General features: G+C 39.6%; 3 protein-coding genes across 4 annotated transcripts in view; all 3 read left to right on the top strand.

The window, feature by feature from the left end:
• Nucleotides 1–7,263, top strand: part of LOC145468669 (protein sidekick-1-like) — a 72,169-nt gene extending 64,906 nt beyond the window's left edge. Inside the window, exons 21-27 of the mRNA XM_081452381.1 lie at nt 2,148–2,384; nt 2,742–3,038; nt 3,498–3,782; nt 4,194–4,296; nt 4,929–5,161; nt 6,125–6,352; nt 6,932–7,263. Coding sequence (XP_081308507.1) covers nt 2,148–2,384; nt 2,742–3,038; nt 3,498–3,782; nt 4,194–4,296; nt 4,929–5,161; nt 6,125–6,352; nt 6,932–7,263 — 1,715 coding nt within the window. The remainder of the gene's footprint in view (nt 1–2,147; nt 2,385–2,741; nt 3,039–3,497; nt 3,783–4,193; nt 4,297–4,928; nt 5,162–6,124; nt 6,353–6,931) is intronic.
• A 3,125-nt stretch (nt 7,264–10,388) lies between these two features.
• Nucleotides 10,389–12,129, top strand: LOC145467368 (zinc finger MYM-type protein 3-like). Its single transcript, XM_081450921.1, has one exon. It carries the CDS (start codon nt 10,709–10,711, stop codon nt 12,050–12,052), a length of 1,344 nt encoding a protein of 447 aa, XP_081307047.1. The 5' UTR covers nt 10,389–10,708; the 3' UTR covers nt 12,053–12,129.
• An 8,512-nt stretch (nt 12,130–20,641) lies between these two features.
• LOC145467317 (protein sidekick-1-like) overlaps nt 20,642–24,598 on the top strand; it is a 42,302-nt gene continuing 38,345 nt past the window's right edge. For both annotated transcript variants that reach the window (XM_081450861.1, XM_081450860.1), the window contains exon 1: nt 20,642–21,100. In XM_081450861.1, the coding sequence (XP_081306987.1) occupies nt 20,905–21,100 (196 nt within the window). In that variant the 5' untranslated portion in view covers nt 20,642–20,904. The remainder of the gene's footprint in view (nt 21,101–24,598) is intronic.

Below are 24,598 nucleotides of genomic sequence, written 5' to 3'. Positions count from 1 at the left end.
AGAGGACAGAACAGCAGCTCAACAAGCATCTTAGTCACGTGGGATGAAGTTGCAGCTGATAAACAGAATGGTATCATCACGGGTTACACTATTACTTACCACTCACAAACAGAGAATCACAATGGAAGTGTTTTGGTTGGTGCCAATGATCGTCAAAAGAATTTGACAGAACTAAAGGAGTCGGTCAACTACAATATCACAGTGTTTGCATCTACTGTAAAAGGAAATGGACCAGCCAATGACCCTGCTATTGTTGTTAGAACAGAACAGGATGGTAAATAAATAAATTAATATGTTCAACTAGGGAAGAACATAACAGTCGTAAGACTAACAAACCTGTTGCACGTGCGATCGTATTCGTGACAAAGGAATTGCTCACAATGTGGGTAACTGTTGATAGTGTAGTAGGAAGACTGTCTTCTAAGATTGTCCTTTCCCGCAGCCTTCTTAGATGGTAGTCTTCTAATTTCATTTCTACCTGATTTTCGGTGACATGGTTCCGGGCTGCCGTTTGAACAGATAGGTGAAGGAATTTATCTTGCTAAATTCAAATTAAGTGCATGATGGAAAGCCAAGCCAGCGGCTTTTTAGCCAATTTTTTAGCCAACCTCACATTCCGAGGGAGCACTTAGAGGACAAAAGGAGCGCACTGTTAGAAGTTAACTTAGACATCGGTCTTCTTTTTCTTCACGATTTATTTGTTTCATCCAAATCACTCTTATTGCAAACTAAACATGCTCTGTTTTTTTTTTTTTGTTTTTTTATCAGAACCTGATGGTGCTCCACAAAATGTAACAGGCCGGAAAAACAGTTCAACAAGCATCTTAGTCACGTGGGACGAAGTTCCAGCTGATAAACAGAATGGTATCATCATGGGTTACACCATTACTTACCAGTCACAAACAGAGAATGACAATGGAAATGTTTTGGTTGGTGCCAGTCATCGTCAAAAGAATTTGACAGAGTTAAAGGAGTACGTCAACTACAATATCACAGTGTTTGCATCTACTGTAAAAGGAAATGGACCAGCCAGTGACGCCATTGTTGTTAGAACAGACCAGGATAGTAAGTATTTTTTCCCGACTGACTAGCTGAGCGATAAGTACAGTTTAAATAACCAAGAACTAACCATGCTTTACGAAATAAGTTAGTCAGATTGTTTCTAGCGAGGAAAGAACATAACAGTCGAAAGACTAACAAACCTGTTGCCCTTTGGAATTTAGAAATGTTGGTTTTTGTAGGGAAAGAAAAACCGCAAAAGCCGGAGAAAATCCTTTGGAACCAGGACCAGAACGAACAGCAAACCCAACCCGCATATGTCGCCGTGTCTGAACTTAGGCCACATTGGTGGGAAGCGAGTTCTTTGACCACTACGCCATCCCTGATGATGGGTACATTTTATATTCGAACGTTGGTCAGCATCCAAGCTGCTTCAAGTTTATTTTCGGTTGATGGTTGACTCGGGCTAGGCCCGGCCTCGTCGACTATCACGCAATAAAAATCGAAAGCGATTAGTTTTGTTTTACTAGAAGTCTACTTGTTTTTCAAAATATCATCTAAATCCTCTTCGCAGACACTTTGGAAATGCAAAGAAGCGGCCGCTATTTGTTATCAACCGCACACTTCTAGGTTACTCACTAATCTGTAACAGAATAGACAACGTGTAGTGCAGTCAAATAAGAGAACGGCATTCGTGATGGAACGCTAGTAGATTTATACTGCTATTTAAAATAATACGGAAATTATGCTCATTGAAAAATTAACAAGATTGTCGCAAAATAGGCAATTTCATGCATTAGCGAGAGGAGTCAGGTAAAGCTTGTCAACCCCTTCCTAAATGCAACGTTGTTTAGGATTAAGAAGCACCCTATTAGTAATAATAGCATTGCCATGAGTCTTAGGATAAAATCAACTACTTGGAGGCTAACCAAAGTCATTACAGTAGCATTTGTTATTCAGAATTAGAAAAATTGTTTAGTTTGCTTGATGTACACGATGTACATGGTGAAGTTGGCTGAAAGAGTTGACGCCATGTTAGCGGATGAAAATTTAACACAATTTATATTCCTTGCAGTACCTGGCGCTCCCCCCCCCCCCCCCCCCCCAGGATTTAAGATTAAACGACACAACTTCCACTTCACTTTTAGTGAGGTGGAATGAAGTTCCAGCTGCGGACAAGAACGGTATCATTCGTAGTTATACCGTGAGCTACCAGGCGATCAGTTCTTTACTCGTTGAAAACACAACAGTCTATGTTCCTACACGTGAGGTGAATCTAACTGGGCTGATAAAGAATATGAACTACAGCGTCAGAGTTTTGGCGTCTACCGACAAGGGAGATGGACACTACAGCGATCCCGAATTTTTCGTTACAAACCAGGATGGTGAGTTAGCGTTCAGATTTCCTCGCATTATTTGGGAATAATCATACAAGTAAAGGTGTTCAGAAAAGGTGTAACAAATAAAGGCTAGAGACGCTATATAGTAAGATCTATTATGGGTTGAAAACACGAAACGCTGGAAAACTTTTAAGGAGTTGAGATAGTTACAGGAAAAAACCCTGGACAAGAATGAAGAGGGTAACAAACCGCTTGTAATTTGATTTCTATCTGTTAATTTGTTTCTGATCGTCATTGTCCATTCCCTCGCGGTAGAGATCCGGGCTCTCTTAAACGTTATCTGTATATATCCGTTTAATAGCTGCGATACCATTACTATCAATACCATTATTCTTTGTTCAGTACCTGGTGCTGCTCCTGAGAATGTGAGAGGACACAACACCAGCTCAAATAGTATCTCAGTCACGTGGGGTGAAGTGCCAGCAGATAAACAGCACGGTAAAATCCTTAGATACCTTGTCATTTACAAGGAGTCCGAGGGAGATGCAGAGACGATGGAACGGGTTGATTCACCCTCCCGTCGAATTGAGTTAACAAAACTTATAAAGTATACGGTATACAGCATCCAGTTGTTAGCTGCAACTTTGAAAGGTGATGGACCACGCAGCAATCCCATCACTGTATGGACGGACCAAGACGGTAAGTACGAGGAAAACAACATTAAATTTTTGGTGCAGAGGTAGGGAGACTCGGTTGGTTTTCAACTCATGCCCTCAACTAAGGTGAAGAGCATGCAGAAAAGTTGGCTATAAGGTTATATTCATGTGCAAATCATTGTCGCCACTGAAAACAAACAATATACAAGTCGATAACAGGTAAGGGTAGTAGCCTGTGTGAAAACTTAGCGGCCATCAGGACGGACACACAGTCTTGAACAGAAGAAAACTATCTTACAGGAAAAGTCGCTTTTTGATCATTATCAAAACTTTTAAAGAAAAACAAAATCTTAAGTGGAATGGTATACCATAAAATATGTACATAGACAGTTCCTTTCCCTGAAATACCGTCGGCACTAGTAGTAGTTTATCTCAATATAGCAACTGGTATTAAACCTACTTGCACTCAGTTTACAAAAGCTCAAATTGCTGTATGTTGCAGTACCTTCGAGGGCTCCTGTACTTACTTCTGTAAAGGTACTGAACAGTACTAGTGTCGAGGTGGAATGGCAGCCGGTTCCTAAAGAGTTTACACACGGTATCATTACAAAGTACGTCATATTCTACACAGCTGAGAGAGGGACGGGCGAAAAGGAAGTACCTGCATCGCTTCTGAAAGCGGTCGCAAATGGTCTTAGTCAGTCTACAACATATTCATTTCGAGTTAGGGCTGAGACTGTGAAGGGTGCAGGTCCAAAAAGTGATCCTAAAAGTGCGACTACTGAAGGTAAAGATATATATGCTTTTCATAAACACGGCAAATAGCAATTACGAGAAATTCAGCTGTATAGTAAAGCAGTAAAAGCAAATGAACAATATTATTTTGAAACTGAGCGAAACATCTAAATGGCAGTAATTAACTGAAGGTGGACTGTTCAAACGAAATGATAGAAGAAACACCCGTGGGAGTATTATCCACGGTAGAGTTGGGTACTATGTCTAAAAATTACTTTAGAGGAGTATGGCCCGTATGGGGGATTAAATCTCTCACCCTTCGTCAATGTACGTTGTATGTTGGCTTAGAAAAACGATCGACTTCCAAACGTAAGTTCCTGCCGAAATTATACCTTGCCAGATAGTATGTTAACGTTTTAATCATTTAATATACCTATACCTATATCAATATGTTGTTTTTCAGACCCATCGACCGCTCCGACGCTTCCCGATAGCAACATTGGAACAACAAAAGTGCCTCTCCCCTTTAAAACTAAGAAAGAGTTGAGTAATGGCAAACCTGTCAGGTCAGTGGCGGTCACGGAACTCGTTATTGAGTTTCTAGCACCTAAATCCAAAATCAACGGTGTGGCTGATTGTACTGTAGCTATAGTAACCTGCTAAGTCAAGTAAATGACCAAATCGTTTTCAGCATCAATTTTGTAGAAACCTGATAACAGTGCTGGTAATTTGCACGATATTACATATGGTCCTACAAAACAAAGGAAGTACTCCCAAAAATAGACAGAATTCATAGCTTTCTATCTTCTTTAGTACCTTTTGAGTCTTAAACCTCAAAAAATAAATAAATAAATAAATAAATACATAAAAATAAAATTAAAACAATTTCAATATATACGTTTTAAAAGGAAGCCATATATGCCAGGGAATATATTAATAATTTAGCTGAGATTCGTAGTAATGACCTTTTTATCTTCATAGCTTACTGGATACATTTATGCTAAGTAGTCCTGTAGAAGCCTTTTAGTAATGTAATGTATTGTACTTCGATGTAAGTAAATGTTGTTATTTATTAACAAAACAAGCAAAGAAACAAAAACAGCGGTAGTGACAATCCATCAAAGTATGACTGCTACAAAATGCGGTATACTATTGCCAGCCACCTTATGTGAAAACAACTTACTACACTCTTTTACAGCTTTTATCAAATGATCGTCACACCCTTAACTGACGGACAGAACCTAGGAAAATCATCGGACACACAATACATTAAAGTCATGCGAAACTACGATAACCAAGTGAAAGGAGAACCTTATATTACGGCTGAGTTCGCCAACGATCAGTCAAGGACATCATTTCCTGTTGGTGACCGGAAGTATTATTCCCGAGATGGTGTTACTGAAGCTAAGAGAAAGCGCAGAGAAACAACATGTGAGTCAGTTTACACCTAATGGCGTTCTAGAAATAAGGACGGTCTACATCCATTTATAAGAACGTATATATTGACTTGGAAGCATGCTGGCTAATATTTGAAATATTGACCCCCAAAGTTTAAGTCAAAAACCAAAAAAACTGAAAATTGAAACAAGTTTTTATAGACCTATGTATTGACTTGAGAGCATGATGGTTAAAATTTGAAATTTTGACCACCAACGGTAAGTCAAAAACCAAAAAAAAAAAACACAATTGAAACAAGTTTTATTGGGAAAAAATAAAATGAAAGCCTAGAACCACAGGTTTTCATAAATGATCTGCTTTGGGTTTAAATTGAACAGAGTTATCAGAGATCGTAATTGGCATAATATACGTTTATTGCAAAGTAACAAAGTACCACACCCTTATCAAAATAATCTTTCACACGAGCAACAAGCACGTGTCCCCTTAGAGAACATAAATAGAGATTTTGTTAATAGACTCCAAATATATAAAAATTTCTTCCTAAATCTTCAAAGTTTATGCATCCTTTGGAATAACATTTTTGAAACATTTTGAAAACCATAGTGAACTTTGAGAATGTATGACGCCACTGTGGCCTAAGTTTGGACAATCCCTGCTTAAAATATAAAATAATGTATAATAGATTAGTTTAATAATTTGGACTTAAACAGTAAAGACTAAAACCGTTTGTTTGCTGGCTTGCTTGTTTTGTTGTTTTTGTTGTTGTTGTTGTTGTTGTTGTTGTTGTTTGTCTTGTGTTGTTGCGACTTCAATGCCATCATTTCTGTTTCTTCCACCAGCACCTGGAGGGTCCCTTTAATATATAAAAGTCAAGATACAGTTTTGCCAGACTTGGGAGGGCTTCATTTCTCTCCGAATACTTCATTTTGCCAGTACTCATACGAGCACGCACAGAATTGATTTAATCCCGAGGTGCCTCTCCGCCTTTTCTTTCAGCTTTCATAAAGTATCAAAACGGAAAGCTTGAAGAAGGCACAAGATACGCGGTTTTTCAACGGTCTTTTGACGAAGATGGTGATTATGAAAATGAGGGATTCATTACGTTTACCACCAAAGATGATGGGATCCCGACAACAACTTTGATATTGTCAATAGTAGTTGGTTTACTTGTTCTTGTGATCTTGGCCGGTGGGATTGTAATGTGGCGTCGGTTGCATCCTAATGGTGAGTTTTAACTTTTATATCTGTATACAGTTCAACCCCTATTAAACGGCAACCTTCGGGAAACTCTCGTCGGTACTTTGATTACTGGCCGCGTATCATATAGGGGTTGACGTTTAACAGGTGGCCACTTGATAGGGTTTCGACTACAGATAGTTCTGATATGGTATTTGGTAGATTAGCTTCCTTGTTTCACCTACTGAATATCATAAGGGAAGGAAGGCAGACAGACAGGCAAAGAGGGAAGGGAAGAAGGGAAGGGAAGTATGCATGTAGGGGGAGAGAGGGAAGGAGGGAAGGATAATAGTAGAGCAAGAGTGCCATAGGGAAGGAAGGAGGGAGGGAAGACAGACAGGCAGGTAGGCAGGCAGGCAGGTAGATAGGCAGGCAGGCAGGCAGGCAGGCGGGAGGGCAGGCAGGCAGGAAGGAAGGAAGGAAGGAAGGAAGGAAGGAAGGAAGGAAGGAAGGAAGGAAGGACGTACGAGTAAAACAATTACTACCAATGATAATTCAAAACGAAATAAAATGCAGCATAGAAAAACACGCTGCTCTTTTTTTTTTTCTGGTTCTTTCATATTCTAGCAGAGACAAAGTCAGTTTCAAGGAATCCTCAACAAGGTTCCACGCAAGAAATCTTAGAGCTGTCTCCTTATAGTAAACCATCCACAGAACCAAGTTACTACAACACTACTCTTAACGAGTTAGAAACTGAAGGGCAGTCTACTTATGAAGCTGTTGATGTCGTACGTTCTGGCCTGGTAACTCATTATGATAACGTTGGTCCACAACAGGAGGACACTTACCAGGAGATCGATCATGGAGTCCATTACCAGCCATTAAATGTAAATTTTCAGGCTACTTACGAAGGGTATGTGAAGCCAACCTCGGGCCGAGTTTCATTGCCAAACTCATGAGAGTTGTTACGATGAGTACGAAGATATATCAGTTGCCCCCTGCTTCGTGTGCTGAGAACAAACGACGTAAAGAAGAAGGGAAGTAAAAGGAAACCATAGGCACGAGAACTCGACCACTCACAAAATAATGTTAAAAGTATTTAAACAATGGCTTCCGTTTGGCGCGAAAATATCCTAGGATATTTGTCCGCGGACATTATCTGTTCCGAGAGGCGAACAGTTTTCCGAGAGCTTAGCTCAAGGAAAACTGTGAGCTTCGAGGAACAGATAATGTCCAAGGGCAACTATCCGAGGATATTTTCGCTTAAAATGGAGGCTATTGCGTTTATTATCCTTCAAATCTTTTCCGCAACACGCGCAGTTTTAGTGAAAATTGTGGAATATTCTCGGATATTCCCCATTTTCAGCTGAGGAATATTCGGTCACGTGACGTGTTTAGACCAATTGCGCGCGAGCGAAAATATTTGATGGATTATAATTGTTATTATTTGTTGTTATTTGTGTGTTAAAAGTACTTGAGGTTATTTGTGTCTGATCTCGAAGTAGTGTAGACACTGTCGAAAAAGATTTACAGTACGTTCGGTTGTGTTAATTTGGCCTCTTTAAGTTCTTGAATATAGACATATCTAGACCATATTGAATATTGATAAAGGATTTGCGGCGGTACATGTAATTGATAGTCGGTTCCAGATATATCGGGACCCTAAAGCCTGGCACACACTTGTGAGATAAGCACAACACTATTGCAATAAGATCAAGCATAAGCACAAGGCAAAGAAGCATTTTCCATTTTCTTGTGCTGCCGCTTATGCTTATTCACTGCTTATCTCACAATTGTGAACCAGGCTTTATCCACTGAAATTAGAGATGGTTTTCCTCTCCTCGGTCATAAGGACAGGGGCCGCGGAGACCATTTTAAAGTGGTAGGGCTAAAAAATCTGGCCAATACAAATAAACGTTAAGGTCAGTGTTTCGCCAATTATCTGAAGCCTGGTACACACTTCGTGCATTATTAAAGGCTGTTAAAACAAGCCGTGTTCGTACCACGCAAGGTCGCACTTACCTTACAAAGTGTAGGCGTTTTTGTTGGCTTTTGTTGCACATGTACACATACCGGTATTACAAACACATACGTCCACAATAGCTAGGGTAGTAACATAGCAACTGAACATGGACTGGTAAAGGGTTGTTGGGTCACAGAGGACCCTCCTGCCCAAAAAACTATAGAGTACTCCCCCCACCCAGATCTTGATGTTGATGTTTGTCTGCCTGCTTGGAAAATTAGCATGTATTCAAGAACTTTTTTTTCTTTTCGCACGAGCTTACAGACCTTTCTCATTGCAGCTCATTCAAGGCTATAGGTAAGGTTTCTTATGAGACAGCACTTCTTTTCCAATTTGGAACCGCTTGTCTCTTTATATATTGCACGTAAAATACATCAAAATAAGTACCCTCTTTTGCAAGCATTTCAGTGTTGATCCAAAAAATCTGTCAACCCATAAATAGGTGTTCCAACAAGCTCACAGGGGGTTTGTTTCCCCTTGTTATCTTTTCAATCAGGAAGCAAAAATGTAAACAAAAGACAGGGTAAAAATCATTTAAGCTCATTAAAATCAAGTATTTGGGAATCTCTTTCCAAGTTTATGTGCATTTGACATCCCACTCACAGATCAGATCAATGTACTAAAATAAACCGTCGCAAGACAAGTATAGAGAACACCACTTTAATCTAAACTTAACTCGATGACGGTTGAACGTAGACAACTCAACACAGAAAAAAAACTGACGTGCTATAAACTGCAAAGCCGTGAACGAAAATCCTGCTTTATTGAACGTTAGATCTCACAGGAGATCTAATCAGCCAAACTTGAAAGGTAAAACGATAATAAGTCAAAGACTACTGCAAGGCTGACACAACGTAGCATATTTAAAACAATATTTCGGCTGGCCAGACCCGCCAACTTCAGATTTAGATGTTGCTAAATTTTAAAATGAAATTACAATATTATATAATGGTGCCGATGTTTGTCCTGTTTTCACACGGCACGAAAAATTGGATTTACTCTAAATTTGATCCTGATCAAAGTCGAAGTCAAATATGATCATAGCTTTGATCCAAACTTTGACGCGCGTCAAATGTGTGTCAAAAATGTCATGGCTTTGCCGATACATTTGATCTATGACAAAGAGGAGGGCAAATTTGATCTTAACTTTGACTCCACCTTTGACCCACTTAAAAGGGGGAATCAAATATCTTATGGATTTGCCATACATTTGATCCCTGCCAAAGGCGAGGTCAAACATGTCAATAACTTTGACTACAGTTTTGACGCGCGTTAAAGGCGTTCAAAGACACCACGGCTTTGCATACCTTTGATCTCTTATGTCAAAGGCGTTCAAAGGCGGCATGGCTTTGTACAACTTTGATCCTACGTCATGTCATGTCAAAGGCGAGGTCAAATATGGCCATATCTTGCGACTCCGCTTTTCATAACGCCCTAATAACCTGCGTTTTCGTATTTTTTGCTGTTTTAACGATAAAATGAAAGTTTGCTTTTTTGTCAATGTGTATTTTTTTAATAAAAAAGTTTTCACTTGACCTGGAGGTGGCACAAGGAAACAACTCGAAAACAGCGGGAAAACGCGGCTGCCAGCGGCTTCCCGCATTTTTCTGGCCAATCGGAATAAAGGTCAACGAAGTCGGCTGTGAGGAAAGCAGACATTTTTCTTCATTTGGCTTCATTATGGCGGCTTTGGTGAAATTTTCGTTGTGTTTTGGACCAGGAAAAGGTAAGTCCCTGAATTTCGTTCATTTGTTTTCAATGTTCAGAGAATAACGGAGTTTAAAAAGTTTATTAAATCCATTTTGAAATCACTGGCTATCCTTGCAATCTGATTGGCTCTCAATGGTGCGATTTATTCACGAATCGCACTATTTTTTACTCCAAATCGCATCTTTTTCTCAGCCAATGAGAATGGGACACTAAAACAAAACAACCAATCACTTTTCAAGGCTTTTTTAAATTAACCAATCACATTGCAGGAAAATGAAAGACAAAAAAAAGCCATTGTTTGGCAAATTTGGCAACTTTTGCTGCCAAAATTTCGTAAAGTTTGAAAAATGGATGAATTTAATTACTTACAGTATCTAAATGATGATGAACAGCTCCTCCAGGCTGAAAATCAACTTTTCCGGGAGTCGTTTCCAACTTTCAGTATAGTTTGTGACGATTATTTTGGCGATATTTCTTCACCATCTGCTGAAGAAGCTCCGTGTGATCCCGAGTCCAGGAAAACAGAAACAAACGAAGAAAACACAGCAACAAATCCAGAGACAACCAATGAAGTAGACGTCTCGAGGTTTCCTGTAGTGTCAAGCGATGAAATACAAGAGCTGAAGTCTGTTGCAGTGAATAAAAATACGTCCCGCTCTACAAAACAGTGGATGAACGTGTTCCAAAGCTGGGCAAAGTCCCGCCATCTTGAAAATGTCAGCATCGAAACAATGTCGCCGGAAGAATTAGACAAGGTCCTGACGAAGTTCTACGCCGAAGCGAAAAAAAGGGACGGAGATGATTACGAGCCAGAATCACTGAAAATCATGCAAAGTGCGATTGAACGTCATCTAAAGGACAAAAACTATCCACTGAGTATCGTGCGATCGAGAGAGTTCCATAACTCACAAGAAGTCCTCAACGCGAAGGCACTTTCTCTGCGCCAGCAAGGAAAGGGTAAGAGACCAAACAAAGCCCAGCCACTAACACCAGACGAGGAATCTGCCCTGTGGGAGAAAGGTCAGCTGGGGGATTTCAATGGAAAGGTACTGACCAATGTGAACTTTAAAAACTTGACTGAACAACTTGGCTTACGCGGTCGCCAGGAAGACTACGACGCGTACGTGGAGGACCTTGTGATAAGACAGCAAGAAGATGGCACTGAAATCGTAGAGTTCTGCGAAGGTCCAACCAAAACACGAAGCGGTGGTCTGTCAATCAGGCGAAGAACTACACCACGGGTTATGTACAGCACCGACGGCGGGAAAACCGATCCAGTGCGGCTCTTGAAGCTTTGGTTGTCTAAGCGACCCGAGGGAATGAAGGACACAGGGCCTCTCTATCTGAGCATCATAAATCGTCCTCAGTCACCAGATGTCTGGTACACCAAAATTCGAATGGGACAAAACACCATCGGCAATATCATGAAATCCATGGCCTCCTGTCTCAAGACAAATAAGAAGTTGACGAACCACAGCATGAGGAAAACATTGGTGTCAAAACTGAAGAATTCTGGTCAACCACGCAATGTCATCTGCGAAATAACAGGCCATGCTCGTGAATCTTCCTTAGACGACTACGATGAAATAAATGAGAACCAAAGGAAAGAACTGTCTCACATAATCAGTGGATTCCGATATAAAGAAGGGCATAACGAAAAAAGTCCAAACGAGGTCTCCAACCAAACCAGTGCAAATGAAACCTCCAATCAAGCACTTGCAGTCCAGCGCCAACGAGCACCACTGGCTCCTATTCACCAACAACAAGGCCAAATACATCAGGCAATGATGGGTTTCAATCCTGATTTTCAGCCAACTGGATGGTCCGGATTTCCACCAAGCTTTCCTTCGCAGTTCCAGTACCGCATGGCAGCTTTCACTTCTTCTGGCAGCCCCGTTCCATCGGCGAGTTACACGGGTTGCACGTTCAATTTCTACTCCAAAGACGTCAATGAGAAGTCAGAACCACGGAAGAAACGGAGGGCTTACATCATTGAGTCGGATGACGAAGATTGAACTTTCAAGTGGACTGTTTTGTTTTGCTAATGACTTGAGCAAATTTTAACCGCTTGAGATGGAATGTGTTTTTCCTTCGTTACGCTCGAATGAGTTTTTGACACATGACGTTGACATGAGATGTAAACGCGTTTCCGGTTCCGCTTTTTGACAAACCGGCTATTGGTTCAATAAATACTGGTACTGGGCTATTAAACTGTGCGATTTCAAAATGGATTTAATAAAGTGGTAATTGAACTGAGTGGAGTGCAATTTTGGTCTGAAATCATACGCGTGATTTCAAATCGAACTCGCGCTGCGCGCTCGTTCGATTTTGAAATCACGCGTATGATTTCAGACCAAATTGCACTCCACTCAGTTCAATTACCATTATAAATTAAACGCAGCAATGGCTACATAAAGAGCTGTGAATTGCGTATATTTATGGCAAGGCAGATCCTCGGCAGTGAAAACAATTTGGTCGAAGGTTAATTGCACTTGACTGAATCACAGTTGATCGGCAAAGCTCTTCGTTAAGAAAGACCAAACTTTATTTTCAATTCACATATACTTATTTACAAACGTTGACAAAGATAATTTTTTTTCTCACTCAGTCAAGTCTTGTGTATTAAATTGAAGTGTCTGTCATAGCATAGATTTTAGCATGATCAGTGCTTGAAATAAACGTAACTTAATAATTAAGCTTAAACTTAACTCTATTTACGTATAAATGGTTGTGCACAATGCCTCTGGTAATTTCTGAGCTTAAACAATTCCCTTGAAAGAAAGCTCATGTAAATATAAAGGAAATTTGCATTGAAGGAAAAACTCAGTCAGCCATGCATGGCAATCCATCACGACCTGACTTAATTATCATATTCATTATACCATTAAAAGAGTTGTTGACTCTGAAAATTTAATCTATGGATAAGTTTCTGCTTTTGTCTCTAGTTACCATTCTATTGAAAAAAAGCTCTGTTTGTTGCCACAGTTGAAATTATGATGATGTTTGTTCATTAATGTTGATAAATGACTTCACTGGGTTGAATTTAACAAATTGCATGTGGTTTAGTGTGGTCTGTACTCTTATCGACAATGATACGCACCATCACAGTGGTCAAAATGTTGTGGACTCATGAAGCGCAGCTGAGTGAGTCCACAACAAATTTTGACCACTGAGATAGCGAGATCAGTAGCAATTGTAGTAAAAATATGTTTTGTATTTGTTGTATCAGGCTTATGGATCAGTCATTTGGAACTCCACTATCTCCTGCCCAACCATTCCCCCCGTCCCACCCCGAACCTGCCAGGCATTTGACATTTTGAACTGTCTCCTGGGCTAAGAATGGTGTCATACCAGATGATCAAATGCACCTACCCTGTGACATTTGCAAAACTGAGTAATAGAAATGTAGATTGAGTGTCAACCGAGGTGTCAATGGAGTGTTGATTGAGTATCGATCGGGTGTTGATAGAGAGTCGATTTAGAGGATCGATCAAGGGTATCAATTGACACTCGACCACGGATGCCTTTAGTACACATAATCCAGCTTATCTGTTAGTAGGTGAAATTGTTACAATGTTTGATAAAAATCAAACTTGCCATTAGTTGCAAATTAAAAAGCTGACCCCATAATAATATTATTATGCGACCTCTCTGGACAATACCAGTAGTTTTAGAGTTTCATGTCTTGGTCTTTTGAGCAGTAGACAATTAAATGCCAATAAATATGTGACTAGCGGAAATTTGCTTATGAATGTTGTTTTTATCCTTCAGCTAGCCACTCTAGAAGAACTGAAGAAATTAACAGAATAAATTCTGGGAGAGGATACAATATACAACTCTGCAGCTCATAGTCAACTCAGATGCAGTTAAATCATGCAATGCTCCAAAGTGTGCAAACATCAGAACATTTTGGTAAGTAAAAGGCTGGAATATTCATTTGTTATTTCTATATGTTGTAGCATAGACCATCTTATAATTTCTTCAGCCACAACTTTTAATATCTTTTTCCAGTAAAGAAAGGATATAAATAGATTTTGAAAACCTGGCTATAGCTTATTAATGTTATTTTAATTGATCATTTTTATTACAGTCTCACTCTGTGAAAAAAAAAAGTTGTTTCTTTTTGGTTCATTTAAGGGCAAGTAAGGAAATGTTGTCTTTCTTAAGGGACAAATACATCAACTGGCTCACCTGGATGAAAATTAAGTAATTAAAATGTTATTGAAAACATGCAAGGGGTGGGAATCGTTTTGGTAAATGAATCAAAGTTGCAGAATGTTGCAAACCAGTCTCAGGAAATGTTGGTTTTTGACTGGTAAAAGCTGAGTTTTGAATCTAAATTTTGAGTGGTTGTCTGCAATATCGACTGTTTTGGTTTGGGCATCAGGTTTTCAAACCAAATTTTTCCAAGCAAAATTAATAATATGATTAATTCATAACTATTGATGGGATCAGTAGAAAATTTAAGGCGTAGAGGATTTGATAATAACTTAGTAAAAGAAAATTGACAAAGACATTTATTTGCTTTTACTCAATTTAAAATTTTGTTAGCAAATTTGACTGGATAATAGCCATTTCCCTCTATGAGATGTGGCTGCACTGGGAATCATAGTGGTTGTATTCATCATCTTGGACTGGATTTTTGTTTCAATGAATGAGCCATGCGATTCCATGCAGGCATGTCTCATGTTAAATCATTTAATTTCAGGAATTTTTTTCAGTGGAAAAAAGTGTACAAGTAGTTGCTAACTGTTTACTAATCAAATGTGCAATTATTTTGATATGTTTATATGCTCCTTTTCACATATGATCTACAAGGAAAATAAGGAAAAAGATTACACCACTGAACATGAACAGATCTGTGGAAATTACACAGGAATAGCAATATTCCCAAAGGTGTGTGTATTCCTCATTTCTTGTCACAGTTTATGTCAGATTTGTTGATTTTTAGATTGCTATTCTGCAACCATAAAAGATCTTTGTTGTAAGAGGTCTGTAAGATGTCTTTAAGAGACAGGCAGACAGATGGACTTATAAACTGGCTCTAGGCTTTTTGTTTATTTGTGCCAAGCTGTACACTTTTAAAATGACCCCAAGTCTTTGTTCTCTTATGAAATTCTAGCTGGGGATAACCCTTGTTCAGCTGGTGAATTTAGCTTGTTAAACTGGCTCTTAATGACACACCTGTGTGACCAAATCTCTGAGTAGAGTGGAGAGAAATACAGAAAAAAGGCTATTATTGACAGAAGCACAAACTATTCGAAGGAGGAGAAATGATCTGATTGGTCACGTTTTATTAATGTGATATTAGCAAAAACTATAGGCAAACTTTAAGGAATAGAATGCCAAGATTCACCCTTAATATTCATTTCCAACGTTTTTGTCTGTTTGCTTCTGTTTAGACAATGCGGACAAGCAGTGGTCGACAGGATGGACTTATCCAGTGAAGATGCATTGATTAATTTCGTCAACGCCTTAGACTTTGTCAAAATGTGTCTTCCCTAGAAATAATGGGGATTTAGTTGGCATTGACCCCCAACAAGGCAGTTTAACCACTTTGATGAGAAAGAAGTGCAAAACACTGTATTCCATTCCACTTATAATGCAAGAATGAGCAAGTGCAAGAAGCAGAAAAGGAGAACTGCCAAAACATAAGGAGTTCCATGCAACGGACTGTACGTGCCATCTGGAAAGGACGCTTATACACTAGTTGACTTTTGTGCGAAGTTTGCTATATCTTTCCCGAAATTTTGCGGTTGTCTTCCCTATTGTCTAGTCTGGTCTAGTAAATTTAAGGAACTGAGAATTTAGCCGTAGTACTTCAATGTTAGATAAATGCACTTTGTACCATGGAAGATTTGTTGACTGTTGTTTTCACGATAGACAGAACAATGTTTTCCTTATGATCAGTCTCATTACGTGTAGTTTGAAACCAAGCCTGTAACGTGGCTTTTTGAAACCTGAAGCCCAAAACATTTATGTAAGGTACTTGAAGGTATTTACTCTTGGTAAAAACGGGGAAAAAATTGAAACTGAGATGAAGTTGAACATATTTATTTTCTTAAAATTAGGCGCAATGATCTTTCCGGGCCGCTTTTCCGTTAACATTTGTCAATAGTTTGGTACAAAATAACCTTATTAAAGCTGATATATTCTTCAAAACGTGTCAGACATAAATCAAGAGTACGGATCTAATTGCATCTATCGTATGCGGAGCTACAAAGCTAGTGTAGTAAGCAGAAAAAAGCGTATAAGATGTGGATCGCGCGAAACGTGATCAACGGTCGCGCAGCGCGAAAGAGGAGCGCGAGCGAGAAGTTCGGGCGAGACGCGCGAGCGCGGAACGCGCAGAGTACCTTTGACAAACCTTTGGCCTGCGTCACAGGCATCTTCGACCACGTCTTTAGCAAACCTTGGACTCGAATCGCAGACAAATTTGATTACACTTTTGACCCGCCTTTGACAGTGCGCAAAGGCGTATCAAAGGATCACCTTTAACCCTAAAAACACAGGCGTTCAAAGGTGAGTAAAAACGGCCTTTCACGCCTTTGATTTGGTGGTAAAGGTTTATTCACAGATGATCTTTGATTCGCGTCACAGATCGTCAAAAGCGTGCAAAGGCGACCTTTACAAAACCTTTAACAACACATTTGACGCGCGGTAAAGGCGATTTTTCGTGCCGTGTCAATAGCTGTTTCGTTCATCAAAAATTGTTCGTTTCGCTCGTATAAGTTTATTAAGATCGACGAATAAATCACGTTCTCATCAAAGCTTACCACATTGGCATGAGATTTATTCATTTTAAAGTCTTCCCCATGAGGCCACCGCGGCTCTCACTAGTTCCACCATGCGTGCCACTTAAATGCTTGCCCGACCTTTCTATGTAAACGTTGTTTGTGCAAACTACTGAAATTTAGTCACCTCATGACTCAAGACACCCCATGGCTATTATTAGATGGAAACTGTACAGATATCCGTGTGCATCAGTAAAATATGCGAGAAACTGATCCGTGCTAGAAACACGCTGGTTAGACATAAAAAACTGGAAATGCCATGTGACAGGTGACCAATGGGCTTCATAATACAGATGACATTAGGGACATTCAATCCTTCACGAGACAAAATCCTAATTTTTCGTTGAGTGTTTGCGGATGAGTGGCAATCAAGGGTTTTAAACAAATTGGACATGTTTTACACGGAGAACGTTTTGAGACTGTCATTTACATTGTAGGGTATTGTGGAAGAAAACGAGATTGAGTGTTTGTGGAAAGAGAGTGACCCTACTTTGCAAGCGTGGCACGCGTAATTTTAAAATTTCCTGCAAGGGGTGACCACGTCTCTTCAATAAACCAAACAGCAGAAGAGCAATACAGGCTAAATTCGACAAGTTCCTCGTTAAACTTTGAATCCATGCTGAATCAATCCAGTATGGATTAATTAAAAGTCATCACAAACGATTTTGATAATTTTCTCTTCGAAAAACCCCCTTTTAACTGCCAATACCTAAAACACATATTTCCATTGATGGACACCTAAAGAAAATGCTTTGGTTTTGTTATAAGTCGCTGTTTAAGGGCCCTGAAGCTATATAAGAAGTGTTGACTTCATGGCCAGTCGTGAATCTGCAGTCGTAAATCAGGAATACAGAAAGTTCTTCCTAGATGTCTTAACAGACTTTGAATCTCTAGCGAATCATGATTATTTGCATGAGATTCTTGTAAGATTCTCGATTCTTGTAGCTGTGGGTCCCTCCTTGCTCTTCAGAAGTTTGTCTCTCGTGCCAGTCGGGAGGTGTCATCCTCGAAGCTTAGAATGTTCTCACTTTGTCCAGTCAAAAGCTTTATTTCTTGGGCTGTTTCCAATCAATGCAGCGGGGTGAAGTCACCATTTACGATTTTGACTCCTGAGGTTCGATCCCTCGGAAAGAAACTTGATGGGCAACACCTTTAAAGGTGCCCCGGAGTCGATGAGCATTTTAATTAGCTTATCTGCGACGTTCATTGTAGTCAGGACTTTGGATTGAAGTACCAGTGTAAAGATGTTAACTTTTTCTTGAGTGTGAGAGACTACCAGGATTTTATCTTTACTTTCTTTCAGCTGATTGACAAATTTTCCTCGTGACTTGCGGCCAATATTTGTTTCCTTCTTGCGATGATTCTTTTCTGCTGCACATTTCGCGGCAAAATGGTTTTCTTTCTTGCAGTTATTACAGACTTTTCCGAACGCAAGACATTTCATTGCTGTTGCTTTCTCTTGACTTTGGCCACAATAACGGTACTCACACAACACGGGAGGCTTACCTGGCTTCAAAATTAAAGTTTTGGTCCTTTGTAGCGATCCTTGAAACCTAGGTAGCATTAAGACTGCCAGCTTTTCCTTCCAGCTGTAGGTTTGTATACAAGGTACATTTATACGTTCCTCATCTGTGTCGAGCGTGACGGTCACATAATTCGATGTTCTTTGTCTGATTACTAACCATTGTTAACCTCGAAGCCGGTTTAATCATTTAGAGTCCTCTTGAAAGGTTTGTAGAAGCACTCTTTCGGACAACTCTCGGCACACATACATGTATGAACAGTAAACGGTGATCCGGGAATCCAAGGAAGGAATGATATATATTACGGCCATTTTGTGTTTACAACAGGTGTTGTAATTCCCAATCTTCCCTTGAGTATCACATCAGATTGGGACCTAAAACACCTGTTGGGAACAGTTAGGTTTCAAGGATCGCTACAAAGGACCAAAACTTCAATCTTGAAGCCAGGTAAGAGATTTACGTAAGGCGAGTATGTTAGTTACTCACTGGAATATTTTCAAAATATCCTGAACTTTAAGCGGTCGTTAGTTTTGGAAACCTACTGGGCAAACAAATTTTATTGCTGTCTTAAATTAAGGGACATTTATACTTTCTATTCATGTAGTTTAGCAGTTTCAAACAGGTGCCACATTTTTAAAACGGGCCTTCAAAGTAGAGCGATTTTCGTGTTAGGTTCAAAAATCGATTTAACTGGTAGAAAATCTTCTTTTAACCGTTGAAGGAACAACATTGAATTATAATTGCAACATGGCTAAACAAAATGCTATGATATATCTATAGTTGAAAAAAAGAACTGGGACTTTTGAGCGACTATTAATTTTTTTAGAGCGCCGGCAATATGTCCTATTTTTCCGGTTTCGGCAGGCACGCAACTTGTGTCGAGCGGACCAAACTTCAATGAATCCCAGAAAAATTCAAATAGAATTTTTAATCAAGTGATTGACTAGGTAAGGGCTTCGAAATCCCAGCTTATGAAAAAAATCGAATTTTTGATGTAAAATCAGTGGTCGGTTCTTACAGAGACAGCCTCTTAACAGCGATTAGATTCAGCGGTATTTTCACTGAATTCATCACAGGAGACGAAAATGAACACTAGCACACGTGCATGCGATGACAGAAATTGTCGCTTGCAATAATGAGTGCAAACATTTCTTGACAGGAAGGCGTGACACATTCTCGACTCGTTGTGTTGAAACTTGAAAGAAAAGAATATTGAACACATATTGAATATTTGCTCCGCCGAAGCGATGCAAATTTAATCTACGCTTGGCAATATAAACTAATATTCATGATGCTAAAAATTCAACAATCAATAATTCATCCTTTTTTGGTCATGTCGCCAAACATCTCACTTTTGGAATAAACTTACTGAATGGCTGAAAAACTTAAATTTCCTCCCTAGAGATTATGCTTTGACAAATATTACTGATTTGGGTCTGAGGCCAGATATCTTTCAATTTGCGCTTCTTATCAATTACTGCTTTCTCCTAACACGATATCACATATGGCTCGCTAAAACAAAGGATGATCATCCAAATCTCACGCATTTCATATGCACACTAAAATCAAGATACGAAATAGAAACAAAAAGTGGAGACACAAAGAAATGGAAACCTCTTACAGGATATATGAGGATTTAATTAATATTTTAGATTATATCTTCTATACCTATCGGTATCTCTCTCCTACCCATTAGTCTATTCCTAATCTCCTGTCAGATGCATAACTCATTTTACCTTTAATGTACCACATGCCTTTGGTCTGTTTTTTTTTTTTTTTTTTTTTTTTTTTTTTATGTTTCTATACTACAACCTCAAGCTGTAATAATAACTAGCTATTTTTCTTCTTTTTTTCTTTGCCCCTTGTCGTCACTGTATTTCTTAGTTGTGTAAGTCGTTTAACTGTATTTGTTAGTAATGTAAGTCGTTTAGATATTGTAATTGAAATAGTGTAAATAATTAGAGCGATATAATGTAAATAGAAAAAAAAACATTCAACAAGAATATACATCAAAAGAAAATATAATTAGCCATCGAAAAATACTAGCAGAATGTGTTTCTTTAGTCAAATGTTGCTATTTTAAATACCCTTTTTGTGCCAGTCGCAGGGTAACTTTGTGATGGCCGTACTTTTTGCCATTCTTCTGGCGTAATCGGTGTTCCAAAATTCCAGCGACGCTGCTAACACACCATCGTCTCCTATCGGGCCTGTTAGTGACAGAATGCGAGCCTCAGCGAGCTTTTGTTCACAAATTATATTTTGTCGGCTACGACATCGACAACCGCGAGAAATATCAGTTCTACCGCCGAACCTCGAATTGCCTTTTACCAAACGCTCAAGGTTCTTCATCTGGTAGAAAGCAGTTCGTAGGGACACCTTCTGCTTTGTCATCCTTTATTTGTACATAACGCAGGCTCTGCCTCCCGCTTATTATGGAAGAGTTTTGCTGTCCGTTTCCACGATCTCGCAACTATCCTCCATTTTCCATACCACGTACAGGTGCTTCTTGTCAGAATCACGTGATTATGGTCGAATGATGACGGGCGAATCATGTACGGCCGAATCATGTTTCAAAAACCCGGATCTATACGCTGCACTGAAATCGGCCTTAACTTCTCTCGTTTAACCATACTATGCTTCCAAGATATGGACGAACTTCTTGTCAAAACTAGTACCTCCAGACAACTTCTTCTCCGCTGGGTTCCATTCTTCTTGTTGTTGGTATCCTATTCGTCCGCTCAAGAAGGTAACAAATATTTCGTATTTGAAAACAAGCGCTCCACATTTTCTGAAAGAAAGTTACCTTGTTACTTCGAACAGCGGATACACATATCACTAATTATTTCATGGCGCAGTGATCTCAGTGTGTATCCCCTAAACACAGCCGTTAGATTGGCTATCTACCTGATCGAAGAAAATGGCCCGAAACGTGCTGGCTGCTTACTCGCTACGACGTTTATACCCAGGTTGAGTTTTGCGGAGTTTGCAACTCGAATGTCTAAATATCTAAACTGAAATCGCGTGCAGGGGATACACATATCACTAATTATTTCATGGCGCAGTGATATGTGTATCCCCAGAAACACAACTGTTATAATATAGCGCATCAACCTTGCCAAAACTGCAGGCAATATTAGCACCCGACGTTTTTACACGGCTTGGGTTCACTGAAGTTTGAAACTCGATAATTCCACTAAAAACGCGTGCACGCGTGCACGGGATAATAAGGGATACACATATCACTGATTATTTCATGAACTAGTGATATGTGTATCCCCATGGACACAGCTGTTATATTGGCTTTCTACCCAAGAAGAAAAATGCCCATAACATTTGCATTGTCAAAACTGGCTTGCTAGAAATATTCACACCCGGCATTTATTCATAGCTTGGAATTTCTGGAGTTTCACTGACGTCGGTTGTACACCGTCGCCGACCGCATGCAGGGGATACACATATCACTAATTATTACATGGCGCAGTGATATGTGTATCCCCTGAAGACAGCCGTTATCTAGGTTAACTGCCGAAGAATAAACGTCGAATATTATGAAACGTGCTAGCAATATTCGCAGTATAGCAATGTATACAGCTTGAGACAACATATCTTACAAAAAGTCGAACTGAAAAGCGGGTGCGGGGGATACACGAGTGCCACTAATCATTTTATGGCGAGCGGGTCGAAGCAGTGATATGTGTTTCACTCCACGAATAATTCAGATGCAAACAAGGCGATGAACAGTGGAGAATATGCGTTACTCGAAGGGTGAGAATGCACCGCGCAATTAACATCTTCCTAGGAATCCGGTGCCGTGAAACTCAAATTGAAATATACCTAGATCCATTTGGTGTTCAACTTTAAATTCATTATATCCTGCTCGCAGAAAACCAGTTAGGATCAAGAACGCAATTCCAGCAGCAGATACGTAAACTTTCTCAACTACAAAAATTGAGATTTGTGTTTTAAGCCTGTTTGGGTTAGTCGTTCGTCCAGTAAGCGACCGGACGACGAGAGCGCTTTCAAGGAGGATATTGCTTTTTAAAGTGGAGGGGAGGGGGGTGGGGGATACACATATCACTGGTCGCCATTTTGGAGGGGATACACATATCACTAGTGTTATGTGTGCGGGGATACACATATCACGGGGATACACATATCACTGTGACAACGGTTTTGTATTTAGTTTTCCTTTCATTTCCGGTGTTTCTTTTGTTTTTCTTTCATTTATCTATTTCGCCACGCTATGACTCTTGGGACATGTCACGTTCTTGCTTAGTTGTCGCACTTCTGTTAGAGGATCGTCGGTGTTATGTTGTTGTAGGAATCATCGTCGAATTTTAAGGACCTTTATAAGCCAGCTAGAGGCATTACTGCGCGGAAAAGATATGTAAGTGTTTTATTGTTTTGTTTATTTTAGTTATATTCCATTAGGTTCGCTTTTCATCGATTATTAAGAGTCACTGACTGGAAATATCGAGAATGGCTGGCCAGGTTGGAAAAATCGAAAATCCTGAAACTTTGCCTAAAGAATACTTTTAGGGAGCCACTTTCGAAAATATTATTCCGATTTTCTTAGAATTTAAAGTCTTCGAGAAATTCGCAAAAAACGAAAATATAGCTTTTTGCCTCATTAAATATGCAAGAAATATCTGGAAAATTGACAAAGTTCTCGGTATTCGCATTGAAACAATTTACAAAACTAGAACTCGGGGTACACTTAGCATAAGAGCTTTACTTTTCTTCTTTCTAACAATAGGAAGTTTTAAATTTTTCAAGCATTTTGAAGGATTCCGTCGGCCGTTGAAGAATTGCCTTCTAAAGCCCCTATGAAAACGGCAAAAATTGCGTAGTTTTACGGGCTTAAAACGCATCTTGGTATGTCCGATATGGAACTAAAACAAGTACTGTGCAAAAGAGTGTTGTTTCTACTATAATAATATGGAAAAAAATTTCTGGGCAATCGAGGTTCACACAGGTAAAATGCAAAAGTTCGCGACAGTCTCTTCTCAAATTTGCATAATGCGGTATGTTCAAAGAACTGTATTGTTGAGCACTCTAGTCTGTTTTTGTTCCATTTGTGGGCCTTGCTTTGTGGGAAATATACAAAAAGAGAGTTGATCCATGTCGTTATTACAACATTGTTTCATTATTTCACGCAAGGTACATAAAACTACAGACAAAGCCCAAAATATAAGTTCAAAGATGCTACATGTATTACGTGACTGGCGTCACGTAATATTTATTTTCAGTTAGCTCCAATTGGAATTACTAGATTATTGAAGTTTAGGCCCAGTTTAGACGTCGTGCTTCTGTCGTGCCGAACTAAATACAAGTAGGTTTGACTGTAGCACGGCAGGAAAACAACTCTCATTCAGACGTCGTGCCACAGTCGAACCAAATTCGGGATATACTGATGCCTCGTAACAATTCTGCTCCTAACTCCCCGTGGGAACGCAATCTCCCCAAAATACATAAATATAATTTATGAATTTTGTTTAGCGCGGCAGAAGCACGATGTTTGAGTCACTGCCGTGCCAGAGTCGTGTAGCACGGCAGAGCTTGTCGAACTTAATTGCTTGCCGAACTTAATTCAAAAGTTTGATTCAGACGCCGTGCTTCTGCCGTGCTTTTGTCAAACGTAATCCTTGAATTTAGTTCGGCACGGCAAAAGCACGACGTCTGAAGTGGGCCTTAGACACTTGCTTATAATAGAGACATAGCAGGGTTTGTCTTTCCTGTTTATATACACTCAATTAGTCTGCAAATATTCGAAAGGAGACTGGTCTTTTAAAGTATTTTTTAACCATTGTGTGTCTATTTTGATCTTCATGGGAAACGGATTAATTAGAAGCACTAAATGAAACGAAGAGGTTTTATTAACGTGATCCAGCTAGACCAAGGAGGCAGGTTTTCTTGAAAAATAGAGTAAGACTGCTTGATGTCTGTTCTGCGATCTGACCTCGGTTGGAATTCGGCCTAGTCCAAATGTCGAATTTAATTCATTTGCGCAGAAGATCGGAAGAAGTTTGCTTTGTTGAAGACCTTTTTAAATGCTAGAAAGCAACTGCAGCTGATGCAGCAGGATATTAATTCACAGGGACGGCGGAGTCTTTTTTCAAGTGAAAGAAAGAGGGGGGGGGGGGGGAAGGTGCGGGGCTTGAAAACGAGCGGTGCCGGCGCAAGTTTGTAGAGGGGTCTAGGGGCAACCTCCCCCCAAAAAACCTTTTTAAGTCTAGGGGCTCGG

This window comes from Orbicella franksi, chromosome 14, assembly GCF_964199315.1.
Source record: "Orbicella franksi chromosome 14, jaOrbFran1.1, whole genome shotgun sequence".
Classification (NCBI taxonomy): Eukaryota; Metazoa; Cnidaria; class Anthozoa; order Scleractinia; family Merulinidae; genus Orbicella; species Orbicella franksi.
The sequence above is the reverse complement of the archived record's forward strand: the minus strand, read 5'-3'. Positions and strand labels throughout refer to the sequence as shown.